We start from the raw sequence: 20,043 nt of genomic DNA on the forward strand, positions 1-20,043 counted from the left end.
AGTAATAATACCGGAATACTTTTGGTACTTTAGAATAGTTTGAAGTTAATACTTTGAACTATAACTCAAATAAAAGTACCAATATAGTATAGAAATCCAAGTAAAATCTATATTCATTTATGAAAGTAAAAGATACGCGTACTTCCTCTGCTACTTGGTTTTAGTAATTAATGGGTGTTTCCTGACTTGAAGAATCCTCTGTGTCAGAACAACAACAACATAATACTATATCTTGTACCTGTTGTTTTGCCTCCACTGTGACTAGACAAAACCAAGACTGAAGCTGGGGCGTGTGTGTTTTTATTGAAAATTAACGACCATTCAACAACTTGTTGTTAACAGGACAATAATATAGGCATGATCCATCATTTCAGACACAATAAAAGTGTGGAGAAAAAAAGCGATGTAAAGGTAAAAACTACGTGCATCCAGTGTTTTGAAGGAGTTTGCTTATCCTAAACCAGTCTATTGTGTATGGAGTTAATTTTGATAATTTTAGTTTATTTTATTTAACAGAAGGAAAATTTACAAAACATGAAAGGAAATTATCAAACAAAGATGAAGAATCGAGTACAATCAACAATAGTAGAAATTATGCTGCAAAAACATCAGACACAAACAGTACACTAGTTACATTATGTTGAAAATCAAAAATATTTCTAAGAATAAAACAAGCAACAAACAAATAAACAAAATAAGGAGAAACATCAGGTTAACAGACAAGGAGCACAAAAGACAAACGGCAGTTTCACTTAGGATATCTCCAAAAAAAACATTTAAATCCACAATTTGGGGCAAAGAATTGGGGGAAAAAAACACAACAACAGTCATACATAATTGACAGTCGAATAATATATATATATATATATATATATATATATATATATATATATATATATATATATATATATTCCCCTTTGTCACCAGCGTTAACACGTGTGGAGTCTCAGGAAGAAGAAGCTGGTGTCCCGAAGGCTTCACCCTCCCTCCCTCACTCCAGCTGCAACTGAGGACAAAGATGCCATCTTTTGCCACAGAAAAGAAAAGGAATAATTTCACTGTCTATTACATCTCAGTTATTTTTAAACCAATTTAGAATAGTGTAAAATGTCAGTCTGGAAATAATTACACGAAAAACAAGTCAGAGAGGTGGTACGCTGTGTTTTGAATTTACACCACAAAGTTCGTCGACCTGCAGGTGGCAGCAGTCGACACGCTTCAGGCACACCTGCCCCAGCGACGCACACGTTGCCTTGCAGACGCTGAGCACCAACAGCACCTGTGGGTGTGAATACACAGCCGCATTGTCCACGTGTTGACTGTGTGCAGTAGTTGTAGTAAACCTCCCCATCAAGATGTATTCAAATCTGTGGCTATATTTGAATTTACATTGTCCATTTGTTCTGCAGATGCCATGAAGGAGGAGGATCACGTGCACCTGGGCCTGGTGGCTGGTGGCTCAGCGAGCCAGTGTCTGCAGGAGCACCTCAAAGGAGAAGCGCCACATCTGCTCGTTCTACACACGGCGCTAAAAGCTAAAGCCCGCTTCTTACACCTGTTCCCCGCTGCCAGGAGAGCCAGCTGGAGTATCGGTGGGCGTGTGGTGATGAGGAGTCGGCACAGCAGGCGCCCCTCTTGACCCTGCCAAAACGAGTCATACACCCATCGCTGTGGTACAGTCAAGTGCCAGGCTGAGCAGTTTTACCTCCTTCTGTCTTCTTCTGTAAATCTGTGATCTGGCCCTTTTCCCTCCATGTCTTCCTCCTCTACCTCTGTCCTGTCCACAGTGTGTGATCCTCCAGCTCCTGTACTTTGAATGTAAATAGCTAAGGTGCCAGAGTGCATTAAAAAAAGAAGCATTAAATAGACTAATGGAGCTTGTTTATTTCAAAACTAAACTGCCTCGGGAGGATCCCTGAATACCTTTAAATCATATTACACTCCTGCGTACTAGACTTGGTACAACTAGATTGTTTATTAACTGGCCCCTGGCCTCTTGTTAATTTTTACTAAAGTGTCCCGCATGCAAAGCCATTTAAGTATTCTTTTAAATCAAAAGAATTACAACATTGCACATTGACCTTCTTTCTCATATGTCTGTTTCGCAAAGGACTATGGGTCAGAGTAGCTAAAAAAGCATGTATTTAACCATCATCTGTAAGCGCTTATCCTATTCAGGGTCGCCAATCCCAGCTGGCATTAAGTGAAGTCGGGACACACGCTGGACGGGTCACAAGACTGACACTTGGGGTGTTCAAGTAACCGAAGCCACATGTCTTTGGACTGTGAGAGGAAGCCGGGAGAACCCGGTGGAACTCGGCGAGAACCCACGCTGTCATGGGGAGAACATGCAAATTCCACACACATGAGCTGGCCAGCCCTGGATTAACCTCCTCCCTATTGCTGTGAGGATATATTACATTTTATACTGGCATACTAGATTGTAGAGCACAGCCAGATGAAGAAGAGGAAGTGGGATTGAATGAGATAAACACAACAATATGGAAGCCCAAAACCAATGTAAGCAGGCTTCAACATTGAACCCACAAGGGAAGAGAAAGTTACTGCAGGATTTATGTTTTATGGAGGTGTTGGGAGTTTTATGTTGTGATTTTAAGAAAGGCAATTTATCAATATAAAGTGCAGTAGATTTCACATTATGCCATACATTAGACCAGTGACCGGCCTTTGACCCTGACGGGAACTTACCATCTGTTTTGGTAACTATAAGTTGATCTAGATTCATCCATTGAAAGTGTACAGAATTACAGCAAAAATCAATTCAAAAATCTCTGTATCTGCTCACAATTACAATTATTCTTTGGGCACGCACGCGCACTCGGTGCACTAACAGGAAGTAGTTCATTTCAAGACGGTTTTGCCCTTCTTTCCACAACAGAGCCCTGTCACTCACTGCTTAGTGGAGCTAATGACGCACAGCTGCAATCACTTCACTATAATTAGCAGATGATCTGAGGCAATGCCGGAGTAAGCGTGAGCCCTTTGAAAGACCACACAAATTAAACTACTTTTAAACCCAGTAATGACGATTAGGAACAACCTGGACATCATTTTCATCTGCTATTGTAATTTAAAGTAAAGTTTTTAATTAATTGCAGTTTTTCAGCTGTGACTGCGTCACACTGGTTCAGTCCTTGCATGTATTCACTCATGTGACATTAATCTGGCGCAATGCTGCCCTCTCCTGGACACATTCAAGCTTACGTTTGGATCTGCTGATCAGCTTCACTCGTGCATGTGCACATTTCATCATGTAAATGCACTGTTCAATGTGCCCAACATACAAATAGACTGTAAGAAAAATGGTTGATTTACATCTCATTGTTTGGACATGAAATGTTCTTAAGTATATCAACCTTTAACAATGTGCTAGTTAATATTAATAACTAGCATATTGATATGAAAAACATATTAAATACAGAAAAATGTTTACCTCTATGCATGTCAGGTTTTGATTAAATCATACAGATGTCAAATACAAATACACATGTATAAGGGTTTTTACCAATGACATGATATACATTTAATATTGCACGTTGCTTGTGGCATGTAAAAAAGCCTCTGCATGTTTAATCACGTACATTTAAAATGGCAAACATGTGTGCAGTAAACTGGTTTGACGGTTTGCAAAAAGACAAGAAGCACCTGCCAGTAGCTGGTGCCAAACGTCAGACTATTGGCCAGATGGCTCTGTGCGGCTCAACCAATAAAATGCTGTAAATCCAAATTTATATCCAACCACATTTTAAAGCACCTGCAATGTGAATGTGTCTGAAAGATTCAGGCAGCAGAAGGGCAGAAAAGCAGCCAAGCCTGATTTAAAACAGTTGTAAATGTTTTGCCACTCCATTTGATTCCATGTCCATACACAAATACTCATCAGTGAAGGTTTAATAGAAGTAATTCTGCAGATTTATGCTGCTGAGTTACTGAATCGCACTACAGTTTCCAGCAAACAAGTTTAGACCAGCCAAGTGCTGGTAAACACCAAATGACCGAGAGTCCAAGTAAACCAGTGACTTCTGAAGAATGTGGCACATTTCGACACAGTCAATAATAATTTAAAAGTGGGGCCCAAATGGTTGCACTGTGACGGACCTTATGTTGGCTTACGTTTGTTTTTGACACCTTTAGTCAAAATATAATCAACGAATAAATCATGCTGTATCTTCATAGATTAAGCGACGCAGAAGTACATGGCATAATTATCTTCACCATGCAACATTGGTGGTGCATACATATCTGTGCATCAATAATTATAGACCAATAATAACATAGATTGTTTTGAAATGGACCATTTTGCAGTTTTACTGTTTGTACAATGCATTTTGAATGCTTGAAATTTAGCATATTAACACAGTAGTATTGCCACTATTACTAAAATAAACTGACAGAACACCAAACAAAGTTTACTGCCACCTATTGAAGACATGCAATAAATGTACTTTACACATTGTTCATTGTATTATAATTATCACCAAATAGTGAGTGTCAAGAACACAAGCTTGTGCTGATATATTAATTCTTTCCTTATTTCCTTATAGAGAGATTTTTGTAATAGATTTTAGATGTGTTTTGTTGTAGTACAACAAACACTATGTGCATAATGACACAGTCAATGTGTTCCTATTAAATACTACACTGTAATTGTTGTGATGGATATTAACACAGACACAGGGGCATGTGTCCTACATCTGCACTGTTTACAGCTTCTCACCAACCACACCGCCAGCCTCGTGCTTTCGGAGAGGGCAAGCGGTCCAACTGACGTCACCATCTGAGAGCACGTTGGATTGTGCATGTTGAGGCTTTGCCGCAGCCGTAGGTACAAAGCAAATGCGCAGCAGAAATAGCCCCCGTGTGTCCACTGGTAAAGACAAGATGAGGCAGATGTTTTTTTTCTACTTGACTTTATCTTTGAATAATTGTAGACTATGACTGGTTTCAAATGCAGTTGGCAATTTAAAAAAACAAAGATTTTAACTCAAGATCCAACCAGCTTTTTTTCCTGAAGCTTTCATACTGCACCTCACAGTCTAGTTCAGATCAGAGTTAGAAAATCTTGAGATTGATATTACGGACATTGAATATTGATAATAGTTTGAATAAACAAATATTTCTGCATCTCACTAATGCATTTCATTTCATAAACTGCACTGCAACTTGTATTCTATTTTTTGCTTTTTGACTTTTTTAAAAATGTTTTAATGATCTCGTTCTTAATTGTTTTAAAATATAGTTTTCTTCTGCATTATGCTTTGATGCTTTTAATGGTTTAATGTGAAGCACTTTGAATCGCCTTGTTGTTAAAATGTGCTATACAAATAAACGTGCCTTGCCTAATGTGTGTTTGATTCACTGAGAAAAAAACTACCAATAGGACCTTGAATGTATTTTACATTGTCATCAAATGCATGGTCAAGAATTACCTTTCATGACAATAATAAACAAAAACACTGCTACTGAAACTGTAGCATCTGCTGAGTGAGGACTCCATCAAAATTAGTTTGTTTACCTCTCAACACAAAATCTTGTTGCGATGCCATTAACCTTATTACGGCTCACCAAGTAGGCCACATCAAGCGTGAGCTTAGGCTACGCCCTCTCATGTATGTTAAGTGGGAAACTCAGGACCAGACACACTGCAACGTGATTTGAAAAGCCCCGTGCGGCTAGCCGTGCCCTTCAGCCAATCAGAGCGCGTCGGGGCGGGCTGAAGGCGGGGCCAATGCCTCCCGCTGTCCAATGACGGGGTAGATTCAACTTTACTTGCCCGACCAGGCACGTGTGCCCCTGCGTGTAAACTAGTGTTGGGGGGGCGAGGAAAAAAATCTTAGAGCAAATGCAGATCGACAAGCAAAGGTAGACGTCGCAACCAGGATTTGTACTTATTCATTTTGACTTCCGAGAACCTCACGGTGGAATATCAAAGCTGTATGCTGTCGTGTTTCAGCATAACTAAGGTAAGCTGGTCTTGTTTTGGCTTGTAACGTAAAACAGGAGCGCCTGTCGCGGTTGCTTTGTCGCTAAAATGCTAGCTGTCACGTCGGGCGCTAAGTGCACACAAACAGCAGGAATCGTTGTATTTGACTGCTCCATATGTCATCGTTCTGCTTTCAATCCGTTGGGACGTATTACAATTAACAGTGAAATCGGCTGCTTTGTGTCCGTGTATTCTCCTCTAAAGCACAGTACTGCTCTAGTTTAACCCTTCGGGTGCTGCTATATGTGGACGTGCACCGTCACGATAAAAAGTCAATTTGTCAACACCTATTTTTCATATGTGTCGTTAAATGACTTGTCGCTATTAGTTTCTGCGGATAGTACATGCATGTTGCCATTTCAACATAGTATCAGGAGGTGAAACGGGGCCGCGAAAAACAGACCACCTTGCACATATTCCATCCTGCATGCTATTTGCATATATTGCACCCTATTTAGTGCCTGGGTGCGCAAAGCAGGTGCACATGAAGACCCCAAAGGTTTACAAAAGGGCATGCCAGGCAGCGTTGTAAATGAAGTTGAGGGGTTGTGGGTGGACACCATAAAGATGTCCTTTTCAGTTTTATGCATAAACAAAAACAACTTCCCAGTTTTGCCACAAGTAACTGACTGGTCTATTGATACGGGACAAGTAAACAGCTTATAATTTTCAATCACTGTGACACGATTGATCACCAGCAGTACCTCGTCTGCGTAAAGCAGAAGAACACTGTGTTGTTTGTACCTTCACTAAACGAAATGGCCTTATAATGGGGGAAAACAAAGAGCCTAAGGCTGAAAAGGGACAGCGAGGGAAAGATATTGGGAGAAAAGGGTTTGGTGGCCGAGGGAGGGAGTGTGTGTGTGGTTGTGTGCGTCCTCAATATTGTCAGACAACATTGAAACACAAGGCCACCAATCTTATCACAGGCAGCCGTGTGGCTCTTGAACATGCCAGGGAAGGAAGGGGTGCTTCCTGTTATTCTTGTTAATGAGCGTTGTCTTTTGATTACTCACAGATCTGGTGGTGGCTGTTAATCTTTCTCTCATTTAAGTTTCAACACACATATTTTGTCGTCTATATTTACAGCTTTGTGAAGGATTTCTCAACAGTTATGACAAATGTGGAGTTTTGCTGGAAGTCTAATAATTCTTTCTTCCTCTAACTTGTCACCTTGGGTAGAAAATCTGAATTCTGTTGTTTATGTCAGATACTTGATATGTAGGTGAGGGACTTACAGCTGAATCTTTCCTGAGTTTCTTAATCCAAAACGATCAACAATTGCCATCTATTTCCCAGCAAATACCTTATGGTTGACCGAATGAACTACTAAACTTGTTTGATACAGTGACACAAAGAACTTTGGCGAATGAAACTCCACCCACTGCAGAGATTGTACCACGTTTTACAACACGCCTCTCCTTCAACAAGAGAGTAAGTGTTGAGAGTGATAGCATTTACTGACACAAAGTGAGGCTTAAATGCTTATTCTTATTTTAAAATGGCAGTTCTCTTGATTATTTTAACGGTATGGTAGGCACTATGCATATTAAGTGAAACAAGATCAAAGAAAATCCAACATTGACATATTTGACACCAACAAAAAACATATAAGATCTGTCATCCCTGTTCTTATATTTTATTTTATTTTGTGTGTTTATTCCAGTTGTAGGGCGCTACTCTGACAACAAATTTCCCCTTGGTGATTAATAAAGTATATATCTATCTATTTTCCAGTATACGTACGTACGTACGTACATTTGATCATAATTAGTTCATAGCTCAGCGTTTAGCAATGTGGTTTTACTACTTTAAGAAAGCATGAGGCACAACTCATGGATAGCCCGTGTCTCACAAATGTGCGTTGCCAATTTATTGCTCGTTTATCGGCTCGCCCAATCCGCGCCGCCTGCTTGCATATTCAGTAGCCAACTCGAGGCTCAGCCTCTGCAGGGTGCGCTTCTCTCATTGGTCCAGCCAGCCGACCAATCAGCAGCAAGCAGGGCTCGCGGAAAGCACGGCCGCGGACACGTGCCATGTGTTGTCGACAGAAAGGGAAAAAAGCAAAGCGGACGGAGCGCCGCAGGAGCGTAATTATGTGCAATTATGATACAGCCGATGACATTAAATGAAACTGTAGTATGTATCTCTTGATGTGATCGAGGGGTATTGAATGTCACGACGATGCAGCGGAAAGGGGCGGGTTCTCTCAGGCAGGCACACATGTTCAAGCACGGACGCTACGCCACGCCCCCCTGAAGCCTCCCTCTGTATGGCAGCAGGAAGCCAGTGCTCTTTGTATTAATAGGGAAAATGTATTTGTTTGAGACGTTTTCTGTAAATATGATGGATGCAATTACAGTACAATATACAAGGCATGATACCAGTTCAGGAACGTTTAACTGCAATTAATCTGGTAGTTATTTTCTCTACTTATTTTTGGTCCATAGTGAAACATACTATTTTCTAATCTACTAAGTGGTTAATTGAATAATCATTAACGGTGTCAGATCGTAAAACTAACATGCACCTTATTAATTAAGGATTTAACTAAGTATCAAAAGACTCAATACCTGAAGTTGTCCCATAATCACTTCATTAATTCATGCATGTCCGCCCCAATTCCCCATTTATTGTATCATACATTATCTAAATCCATGTTGTAATTGTTAGTCATGTTATTCAAATACCCTGGCATTGGATAACATTGATTATCACGTGTAGTTGCAAACATTGCAACGAGAACGCCTCTTTCTCTTCACTGTGAGACTGTCTGTCTGAAGCTTGACAGATACAGATACATTTTTTACATCAGATCATGCTTAATTCTCACCACCATCATAGTGAGCAGCTTGTGAATCACTGGCAATACAGTGATGCCTGTTGTTTTGCTAACCAGCTCAAGTGAATTATATTTTATTTTATTTTTTATATATATATATATATATATATATATATATATATATATATATATATATATATATATATATATATATATATATATATATATATATTATAACATGGTGTTTTCTTCATCTGCATCATCCATCTGACCGAACAGCATGCTAATTACCATTTCATGGTTGATTAAGAAAGGCAGCTTAGGTGCATTGAGGCGGCATCACATGAGTTAGTTGAACTCAAAACCTGCAGTTGTTCAACACTTCGCATTCCAAGTAGTTAAGCTTTTTGGAGTTACATTTGTCATTAGCTGTGCGTACTTGTGATCCTCTTGGCAGATCTAATGAGCAATCTCCTGCTGGGGGTGGCCGCTGTGAACCCGTCCCTTCATGCGTATTGGGGCTGGTGCGTCAGGACAGGTGTATTATGTCTGACCTACGCATGCAGGATTTAAAGGATTATGTCTACCTTGCTCAAGGAATAAATAGCGGTAGACTTTTACTTGCGTAGGTAGTGGCCTGGTATATGCTTTTTTGGAAATGACGTGTAATCCCTAATTTGTAACAACCCTCTGACGGAGAGCTTTGTTTCCAATCCAAGTTCAATTTGTTTTGACTGTCCTCTGGGTAAAAGTGGAGTAAACTATGACGACTAACAAATGCCCCGTGTCATTTCAGCATGAGGGCGTGTACACCTCTTCTATATCAAGATGCCTACGCACTTGCTGCATGCAAATAGGAGATTATTGTCATTCCGTACCCAAGATGGGGTGATTAATTAATCCAGATAATCTGGGTAAAAGTCTAACAGCTCGGTGCGACTACAACAACTGTAAACATTACTAACAAACTTTTCGTCTGCGCCACAAGGCCGGCAAGGATTTTCATGGCCATATTTTAAGCTTCCTTAGAGGCCAACGTGAAAAACTGATAAGCGTTCTTTTTTTGTCTTTTCTTATCTGTAGTCCATAGGAGATACTTATAAGACCATGACAAATGTTTTGTAATCCCGCAGCTAATGTTTTTCATTGCCTTTTTTGTCTTCTCAGGTGGCCTTTAGCACCTAGAGCATCACATCTCTGAAGAGGCGAGAAGACCAGATACAGAGTGTTACAGATACAGAGAGAAACAGTGAATATTTTATTTTTTGCTCCCACCAAGAGCTGTTTTTCTCACTCTCCCTCACAATCTCTCATCCCATCTGTTGGAGCGCTTGTGCCAAGGCGGTTTCACAAGAAGAAATTCATCTCTTGTCTTTCCGTGACACCATTTTGCAATTTAATTGCCGTCTCTTTAGAACGGCAGCCTTCGCTTTTTGAATGACTTTCTCTTCAAGTTAATCCTGTTTTCATCTTGGCTGACACCTTAATAAAGCTGGTACAGTCTCATCCTACTCAAGTATGAGTTACGATGACTCTAAATCAATGCCCAGCAGCAGCAATCGGGGGCGAGTGGCAAGGGCCGATGAGAAAGACAACGACCAGGAAGCAGAAGAGTTAATCTCTCTGAAAACCAACAGCGGTCAGCCCGGTGCCAATGTTACCGCTCAGGAGCAGGAAAGTGGAAATGGAGGCAGCTCCATCGGCGGCTCATCTCCTAGTGTGGGCTCAGGGTCCAGAGGTCGACTGGGTCACAACTCCGACGATATGGATGGACTCTCCAGCGGGAACGACTCTGGGGAGAGGGAAAGTGAAGGCGGGATGGAGAGAGACAACCGGTCGCACGGGCGCCAGTCCGTACGCAGCTCCCACAACTCGTCAAATGGCAAGGACTCTGGCATGATGCTGGAAACTACAGAGAGCAGCAAGAGGTAAGAGAAAAAGCATCCATATTTTCAGTCAAACAAGCATAGCAACTGTCCTCATCCTCACCTGCTAACACACGCTATGAGTGTAAAATGGTCATTCACCGTTCGACCGTCCCTTCTTTTCCAGCTCCAACTCCCAGAGTCTCTCACCGCCCAGCAGCTCCCTGGCCTACAGCCTGCTGTCAACCAGCTCGGAGCACGACCCCCCCTCCACCTCTGGCTGCAGCAGCAACCAGTCGGCGAGGGTCCAGACCCAGAAAGATCTGATGAAGGCCATCAAGGAGCTGAAGCTCCGCCTGCCAACGGAGCGCAAGGGCAAGGGCCACACCAGCACCCTGAATGCGCTCAAATACGCACTCCAGTGTGTCAAACAAGTCCGAGGTGAGTGGGTGTTTTCGTTTGTATCTTCTGAAACATGGCAGTGACAAATCTGACAATTTACGCTTCTCCGGCTAGGCATTAATTTTAAGCCCATGCATATTTCTTAAATAACTCTCCAGGCTTTAGTGCTTAAATTTGTCTCAATGCCTTGTGTTCACTGCGATATGTAATTGTCTCTTTATCTGTTTACACTCCCTGACTGATGTATGTTTACCATTTCCAGCCAACAAGGAGTACTATCATCAGTGGAGTGTAGAGGAGTGTCATGACTGCAGCCTGGACTTGTCTGCCTTCACAATTGAGGAGCTTGACAACATCACTTCAGAATACACCCTCAAAAACACAGTAGGTTTATACAGTTCTTACTGCTTCATAAAACAAATTAAAATGTTTTGGTGTTCAGTATTTTACTACTGTGGTTAGTGAGCGACGGACATTATCTTTTTATTACTCTAAGATAATAAATGTATCTGAAAGGAACGGTTTGCTCATTTGGCCTCAAATGACAAAGATTTCAGAGACACTCACCTCGCAGGTCAATAAGTGCTCTGTTATCTATCTGCAAGCTATACAATAAACTGTGATTTAACAACAAAATGTTGATCCATTAGATCAAGAAATAACTTAATTAGTCAAGTTTTACAAATAAAAACCACAGCACACTTGTTCTTGGTGAGTAAAAAAACTCTTTTTTTTCTTTTTCAGGACACTTTCTCCATGGGTGTGTCATTCTTGTCAGGAAAGGTTGTGTACGTATCACCCCAAGGCTCATCTCTGCTGCGCTGTAAGCCAGAGCGTCTCCAAGGGGCCATGTTTTCTGAGCTTCTGGCCCCGCAGGACGTCAGCACTTTCTATAGCGGCACGGCACCCTGCCGCCTCCCGAACTGGGCCTCCTGCATCGGGTCTGGTGAGTTGAGGCCAAGTGAAATTGGGAAAGGGTTAGAAAAAGGGAGATGGTATAGAAGAAATATCGAGAGCAAGGGATTTCTGACAGGAAATCGTGTTCTGCGTCTGACTCTTTTCTCCAACTCTCCTTCCTCTCAGCTTCTCCTCCAGCCGAATGCACGCAGGAGAAATCCATGTTCTGTCGAATCAGCGCCGACCAGGCGCATGGCAGCGAGATGCGCTACTACCCCTTCCGCCTCACGCCCTACCAGCTCACCATCAGAGACTCCGATGATGCCGAGCCACAGCCCTGCTGCTTGCTCATCGCAGAGAGGGTCCACTCTGGATACGAAGGTATTTACTACATCTGTTTGTACATGAGCGCAAGAGCTTTCTGGGCTAAAACACAACCAGTTATGTTTCTTATTGCAACTCAATAGAACGAAGACACAAGTAAAACGCTCAGGCACGGGAGCAAGAGCCTGAAAAGAGAGAGAATGTTATGTCAGAGTAACCCAGGCATCACAGCTACAGCAGACCTCTGATAACTGAGTTTCAGCTTCGCTGACACATTTGAGTATAAAGATAAGATCGATATGAATTATATCATAGATGTCCAAATGATTGAACAGATTTAAGAATTGCAAATGCACCTTTTACCATATGTACAGCCCATTTGAACTCATTAGTCTGTCCTCAAAATGGTCTTTTCATCAGTTGTATTCCTGTCCTCTGCCCCTCAGCTCCTCGTATCCCTGCAGACAAGAGGATCTTCACCACCAGTCACACTCCCAGCTGCCTCTTCCAGGAAGTTGATGAGAGGTCAGTTTTTTTTCAACTCTCTATGGTCATTTCCAGTTTGCTGCGCTAGGACAGTAAAATAAGAAATAAAAACATACTATTCCTGTCCGACATATATGTGTAAATATATATCTGTTGTGTTTGCAGGGCAGTGCCGTTGTTGGGCTACCTGCCTCAGGACTTGGTGGGAACCCCGGTCCTCCTCTACATCCACCCAGAAGACAGGCCCCTAATGGTGGCTATACATGAGAAGAGTGAGTATATCTAGCGCTGACATTTGAACAAACTGTAACTGCTGCTCACATGTCATATACTGACAAATGGGGCTTTTACTGTGTTGATTTCGATATGTTCTCACATGTCTGCACTGTTCTTCAGTCTTTCAGTTTGCTGGGCAGCCGGTCGACTACACAGCCTTGAGGATGTGTGCCCGCAATGGAGAATATCTGACCATCGACACCAGCTGGTCTTCCTTTGTCAATCCCTGGAGCCGGAAGGTGGCGTTCATCGTGGGGCGCCACAAAGTCAGAACGTAAGACAGGAAATATAGTGATTGCAACCTTTCCAGAGATTTATAATATTGTATTAAGTGGTGCTCTAACGCTACAATCTCCATCTCCAGGAGCCCTCTGAATGAAGACGTGTTCACGACACCGCTGGGCTGCGAGACTCGGACCACCACGCCCGACGTCGTCCAGCTGAGCGAGAAGATCCACCGACTCCTGGTGCAGCCGGTGCACAGCGGCAGCTCTCGGGGCTACAGCTCACTCGGGTCCAGCGGCTCGCGAGGCTCTCGGCGTTCGCACCAACAGCACCTCGGGGCCTCCGGCGCCTCATCCAGCGACAGCAACGGCCCCGTCATGGACAAAGTTGCTGCCGCGGTCGGTTTACACAAACCTGTGAGTCTGAGCAACCGGTGGTTTTTAAGTCTAGTGTATGTAATATTAACATAATAACGAGTTTGATGCTTTCATCTTTCCAGATGACTTTCCAGCAGATCTGTAAAGACGTCCACATGGTCAAGACTAGTGGACAACAGGTTTTCATCGAGTCCCGTAACCGCCCTCCGCCCAGGAAAATCCCAAGCGCAGGTAAAATAAAAGAACAGTTGCATGTATAGTAAAGTTTCTTAACTGGTAATGTCAAAAAGACTTCACTGAGCAAGATGAGAGCTGTGCATCTACATAATTAGTTAATTTCCTGTTCCTCTCTTGTCATCATCCAGGCACAACAAGCATCGGAGCCCTCACCAGTGACCCGATCAGAAGTTTGATAGCTGACATTGCAAAACCAGCCAAAGCTTTGGCCCCTGCTCCGCTTATACCGAAGGAGCCTTCTACTGGCTACTCGTACCAGCAGATCAACTGTCTGGACAGCATCATAAGGTGGGTGTGCAAGCCTGAAGCTATTCTATTTCCACATTTTGAGGGTTATTACTTCACTCATCCATCAATTCTCTGACTCTATGCAGGTACTTGGACAGCTGTAACATTCCTACCACTGTAAAAAGGAAGTGTGGCTCCTACACTGCCTCCTCCACGTCTGACGAGGACAAACAGCAGGAGGCCAGCAACAGCACAGGTAGTTATTTGATCATTAACTAGAGTTGGTTTGGTTCTTTTTGTCGGTAATTAGTTTGGTGTTTCTCGGAAGTTTGCATTACAAATATCTTATGCATTTATTTAAGTTTCCTTTGTTTTTGGTCAGTGTGTATTTACCAACAAAAATACTGATAGAAAAATCTTATTCTTGTTGTTGAATATGGATATATAAACATTTATTTTTTTAATGCTGCATCCTTAATTTGTGCCATGACCACTTTAACCAGACTACCAATAAGCATGCTTGTTCATGTGTCTTGTGTGTTTGTCCGGACGATGCGCAATCATTGACAGAAACTTGTTGGGCTTGTTTTCTCTGCAGGTGGTTCAGTTAACCTCGTAAGTGAACCACCTCCTCTGCCTCCCCTGACCATGGCCGCAAAGGCAGAGAGTGTAGCCTCAGTCACGTCGCAGTGTAGCTTCAGCAGCACCATCGTGCATGTGGGAGACAAGAAGCCTCCTGAGTCAGGTGGGAATCCTCAACACTCACACTCTCTGAACTCTCAGGTTGTTTCTATGAAATGACGAGACACGAGGTTGTTGCATGTCTTCAATTGAATTTAAAGGAGTTCAATATTATGTTTTGATCTTTTGGAGCCCTACGTGTCTGTGTTGACCAGTAACATACTCTGATACAGTTTTATTATTTCTCCTTCCTTGCTTGTTTGTTTTTGCAAATAAACTGACCAAAAAGTGTTTTTTTTTTATTACTTTCAAAGTCTTAAGAGTTATCTTGCAGAACCCTGTAGCCGCATGATAAAACTGCACATTGCAGGTAATCTGATTTACGCCTTCTGTTTCTCATCTTGGCTCATCCTGGAAATCTTCTCTTTCTGCGTGTCGCCTCTTTTGCCGTCTTCTTTTATCGCTTTGCCCTCACGTGTTGTACAGTGTCCATTGTCTTTTTATTTGTCCTTTTATTAAAGTGAGACGATGTAACTTTTGTGTTTTTTTTTTAAATAGAAACATGTAATGTAACAGTAGCGCTGTCTATGCACTGTCTATCTACCTCTGTTTATTATCCGCTAGATAGTGGCCATGATTGTATTGAAAAGAGTGCTTTTTTTGTAATTAACTTTTCGTTTGTCAGAAGAAGAACGTGCCATTTCGTCATTCAACAGTCACACAGTCTCACTTCACTGCTATAACAGACCTCTACGCTTTTTCATCAATCACAGACATCATCATGGAGGAGGCTCCTTCAACTCTAACTCTTGCTCCTCCTACAACTCCACCAACTCCTCCCACAGCAACACCTGCCGCCAACACGGCGATCGCCTCCGCCCCTTCCCCTCCCCCTCGAGCCGCTCAGCCAGAGAGGGACAGCCGGAGAAGTGGAAGTGTGGCAAGAGGCGGGGGCCGTATGGGTCTCACAAAGGAGGTGCTATCCACCCACACCCAGCAGGAGGAGCAGACATTCCTGGACCGCTTTAAGGACCTCAGCAAGCTGCGTGTTTTCGATCAGGCGGCATCTTTGGCGCTGCACTGTCAGAACCCAGCTGCCAACCCTCTGTCACGAGGTAGAGGCCCACGCACCCCACCCACTGTTATGTATACATTCACACGTTGCATGTTGATACACGTTACCAGTGGATTGTTAAAATAGCAGACACTTTGCTTAATTCAGCATCTCGTTCTCTTTCCCAGGAGCACGTTGTTCTCGGGATTACCCCGCTGCAGGAAGCAGCACCAGTCACAGACGTGGTCGTGGCGGTAAGAGGCTCAAGCACCAGGAGTCATCTGACCAGCACAGCTCTCTGCGGCTAAGCGGGAGCCCGCTTGACCCCAGGACCAGCACTGCTCCCATGCCCCTCAACATCCCCATCGGACCCCCAACAAACTCATCCTCCTGGCTGTCCGTGGGCTCTCAGGCCAGCATTCCAGCCGCCCCTTTTGCTCCTGGTATGCTTCCCATCTACCCCGTTTACCCACCGCTCGCCCAGCCCATCGCCGTCCCAGATCCATCGCGTTTCCCCGCGACCCAGCTGGTGCCTCCCATGGTGGCCCTCGTTCTTCCCAACTACATTTTCCCCCAGATGGCCGCGCCCATCTCTCAGCCGGGCCCCGTCCCCGGACACTTCTTCAATCCCAACTTCACGTACCCCGCCGCCGCCCAAGCGGCGATCCCCGCGGGGCTTTCAACCCCCTTACCGATTCCGGCCACCTGTGCCCCGGCGTCTCGTAGCAGCACCCCGCCGTCCTACAGCCAGACGCCTGCGTACCGCGAGGGCGCAGAGTCTCCCCTCTTCCAGTCCAGATGCTCGTCACCCCTCAACCTCTTGCAGCTGGAGGAATCACCAAGCAACCGCTTAGAGGTCACCACGGCCCTGGTGGCAGCACAGCAAGCCACGCTTTCTGTGCAGGGCGGTGCGACCGGGGGACCGCGCTCAGCCAATCAGAGGAGCACTGATGATGCCTCCAAGGAGAACGAGAACGTAAGGACACAGACTTTCTGGACAGGATGTTAACCTTTGAAAACCATTATATATGTCATTTATAATGTGTCTTAAAAAAACAATTTTTTGCCCCTCCATTAGGGTGAAGCTAATGAGTCCAACAACGATGCCATGTCCACGTCCAGCGACCTGCTAGATATGTTGCTGCAGGAAGACGCCCGCTCAGGCACCGGCTCAGCGGCCTCTGGTTCAGGGTCGTCGGGCACGAGGTCCTCTGGTTCAGGCTCCGGCTCAAACGGCTGCAGCTCCTTTGGCACCAGCGGCATGAGTAAGTAGTCCCTTTTTTAGTTTCAAGGAGTTATGGGTCCCCCCCGGCAATTTTCCGGGAGAGAGATCTTATGTATCTTCTCGTATTTCAAAACATTTCCTTGATAGAAAATGAAACATAATGGCGTTATTATTCTTATGTTTTTTTCCCCCCTTTGCTGTATTCTAAAATTAATTCTCAATTTTTACGTCCTCGTCCCTTCAGGCAGCAGCCAGGGCAGCCACACCAGCAAGTACTTTGGCAGCATCGACTCATCAGAGAACGATCATTCCCGCAAACGGGCAGCAGGGGGCAGCAGTAGCGCTGGCGGAGACGGCGGCGAGGAGCAGTTCATCAAGTGTGTCCTGCAGGACCCCATCTGGCTGCTGATGGCCAACACCGACGACAAGGTCATGATGACCTATCAGCTGCCCGTCAGGTACGACACTGGGCAGAAATGTGACTGCACAACACAACAGCCTATTTATTTAGTTCACTTTCAGGCTTGCTGGAACTTTACAGACTCAATGTCAGACTTTCAGTGACCCTTTCCCCCTTTGCCCGCACAACAGAGACATGGAGACTGTGCTGCGAGAAGACCGCGAGGCCTTGAGGAACATGCAGAAACTCCAGCCACGCTTCAGCGAGGACCAGAAGAGGGAGCTGAGTCAGGTGCACCCCTGGATCCGCACAGGACGCCTGCCCCGCGCCATCAACATCTCTGTAAGTACACTCAAGCTTTGACTGGTTAAGAGTATGAATGATTATTTAGATGCATCAAGTAACAACACATGGAGCTGAAAAGAAACTCATTTGTTTTGTTTCTGGTTTCTTTCAGGGCTGTACAGGCTGCAAGTCTACGCCCACTGCGCCTGCCACCGCGTCGTTCGATGCGGAGATCCACGAGATGGAGCTGTGCAGCGTGCTGAAAGCTCAGGAGGAGGGCGCCGGCGAGGGCAAGACAAATCTGTCTGAGACGGCCATGGAGGAAGCGCACGCAGAGGATGAAGAGGAGAAAGGAGCACAAGACATGCCGGCAGAGGAGCCGCAAGTGACCTCAGAAGATGTGAAAGAAAAGTCTGACATGATTCACTAAGCAGATGGCCAAAGATAAAGAACTCTATCACGACGTTTCTACGCTGATACGCAGAAAATGTGCACCTTCCGGCACTTCCTGTCCCCAAAACATTTTTACACGAGGTGTAAAGTGGTCGAAATGGGATTTGCTGCGAGCGAACGGTGCATTATTGATCGAGACAACTTCAATGTGTCGTTTGACAAGTCAGACAGGACTTCTTCAGGAAGTCTGACTTTGATGGCCGCACACCAGGCATGTTGTATAGTCATACAACTATACATCTTAAGCCCTGGGAACACTTCACTTTCCTCGTTCTTGTACCTCTCGGCATATGTGTTGAAGTTGTCAGATAATCAGCGTGGTCTAAGGGGAATGTGTTCGATAAAAGATGGATGTGCTTCACCACAGTGTCCTCATCACGTTTCCCCACCTGTTTAGGGTTTGACTCGCAAGAATAAGAAGGGAGATTATCTGGGGCATCTCGTTGTTGAATGTTTTCCAGGTTGTCTGGGATCCTTCTCCCAGTCACATCCTGTTTCTCTCAAAGACTACTTTCTGTTCCTTTTTTTTTCATCTCTTTTATGTACAAATGTGTGCCCTAATTATAGAAGAAGCGACTCACCTGATAGACAAAATGTACAGTGGAAACCAGGTTATTTTGTAAACGATGTGTATATTTTTCTACTTTCCTCCCCCTCAAATAGAGAGAGGATGTCAGCCCAAAAGAGTGTCGACTGTAAAAAAAGAAGAAAAAAAAAAGTGACATTCCAGAAGTGAGATTGTGTCTGCAATGAAAGAAGAAAACAAAACCAAGAAAGAAGCATTTCTGCCTTTTTTTTGAAACGGAGACGTTGCTGGTCGTGACCCTTGGACCCTCGGCACCGCGGAGCAGCGTGGCGACCGCCAGGAGATTAGTGTGGACTTGAGAGGTTTCTTCCTCGGCCGGGCATTAGTTTGTGCACTGGTGTGGTCTCCCCACAGTGTGACGTGACCAATGATTATCTCTCTCACACACACACAGACAGTATTTACCAAACTGCCAGCACCCTAAGGAGCTCTTGTGTTGCCAGTGTTTGCTCATGTTGGCGAGTGGATTTGAAAAAGGAGGAGAAAGTCGCTCTCTAAGAAGTCTGGAGAGTGTTTGTTTACTACCTTTCTTTCCCTCTGACCCTTCTACTCTCTCTCTTCCTCTCTGTGGCACTGCTCTGGTCATGTGATATCCTTTGCTTTATGGCGTCCGTGGTGTCTGCAACAGTTTCTAAATATTTTTGTGAAATTCTTTGTACAACAAAAATGACAAATAAAATGACATGAAAAGCATTGATGTGTGAATTCAGATTATTTTATTTCCCGCTCCTGCAGTTGGCTTTATGATTACATCTCTTTGCAATCTATTTTAGCCTTTTGGGTGTTTTGCGTTCTCGCCGTTGGCCTCGAGACTCAGAAGTGTCCCGAATGAACTGGAAGCAGCTGCTTCTCTTACCCAACCACAGTCTCCTTCTATTCAGCTGTGGTTTCCACCCAGAGTGGTCACCACAAGCCTAAAAAAAGACCAAAGGCGGGCCCTCGCTCAGACGAACGCAAAGCTGACCTCAATGCACAGCGTCCTTAAAACAATGACGACGATGATCATAATGCATGTGGGTCATTTTTGAATTTTGTGAGAGAGGCAGCTGATGTCAAAGTTTTATTTAAAGTCACATTACGAGTATTGAACCCAACTCTTTTCTCCAATAATGATGGTACTCTCCCTGCCAAAACCAAATACATTTTGCTGTAGAAGTGCACATATTTCCAGTCTTTCATATTTACTTTACTCACAAATAGGAGTTGTGTTGCACTCTCTGTATTTAAACTTCACTTTTAACCACCTACTTTCTTTC

At 44.0% G+C, this 20,043-nt stretch overlaps 1 protein-coding gene across 2 annotated transcripts; it reads left to right on the top strand.

The window, feature by feature from the left end:
• Positions 1-5,809: 5,809 nt before the first annotated feature.
• Positions 5,810-19,480, top strand: per1b (period circadian clock 1b). 2 transcript variants are annotated; one of them, XM_068587330.1, is made up of 20 exons: positions 5,810-5,984; positions 9,954-10,714; positions 10,839-11,092; positions 11,316-11,437; positions 11,798-11,999; positions 12,137-12,331; positions 12,721-12,799; positions 12,926-13,032; positions 13,157-13,310; positions 13,401-13,677; positions 13,761-13,869; positions 14,004-14,163; positions 14,250-14,359; positions 14,702-14,848; positions 15,558-15,899; positions 16,027-16,814; positions 16,917-17,103; positions 17,308-17,521; positions 17,655-17,805; positions 17,921-19,480. In XM_068587330.1, exons 2-20 carry the CDS (start codon positions 10,305-10,307, stop codon positions 18,176-18,178), a joined length of 4,266 nt encoding a protein of 1,421 aa, XP_068443431.1. In that variant the 5' UTR covers positions 5,810-5,984; positions 9,954-10,304; the 3' UTR covers positions 18,179-19,480. The 2 variants fall into 2 exon arrangements, with proteins under 2 accessions (XP_068443431.1, XP_068443432.1); XM_068587331.1 differs by lacking the exon at positions 14,702-14,848.
• The last annotated feature ends 563 nt before the right edge of the window (positions 19,481-20,043 follow it).

The sequence above is a fragment of the Clinocottus analis genome, unplaced genomic scaffold (genome assembly GCF_023055335.1).
Source record: "Clinocottus analis isolate CAN_PGR_092001 unplaced genomic scaffold, fCliAna1.0.p SCAF_21, whole genome shotgun sequence".
Lineage (NCBI taxonomy): Eukaryota > Metazoa > Chordata > Actinopteri > Perciformes > Cottidae > Clinocottus > Clinocottus analis.

Excerpts from the sequence above, each read along its gene's own strand:
- per1b (XM_068587330.1), top strand. The coding sequence starts at position 10,305 with ATGAGTTACGATGACTCTAAATCAATGCCCAGCAGCAGCAATCGGGGG. Across the intron at positions 17,104-17,307 it reads CTTTGGCACCAGCGGCATGA|GCAGCAGCCAGGGCAGCCAC; the intron begins GTAAGTAGTCCC and ends TCGTCCCTTCAG. Across the intron at positions 17,522-17,654 it reads ACCTATCAGCTGCCCGTCAG|AGACATGGAGACTGTGCTGC; the intron begins GTACGACACTGG and ends CCCGCACAACAG.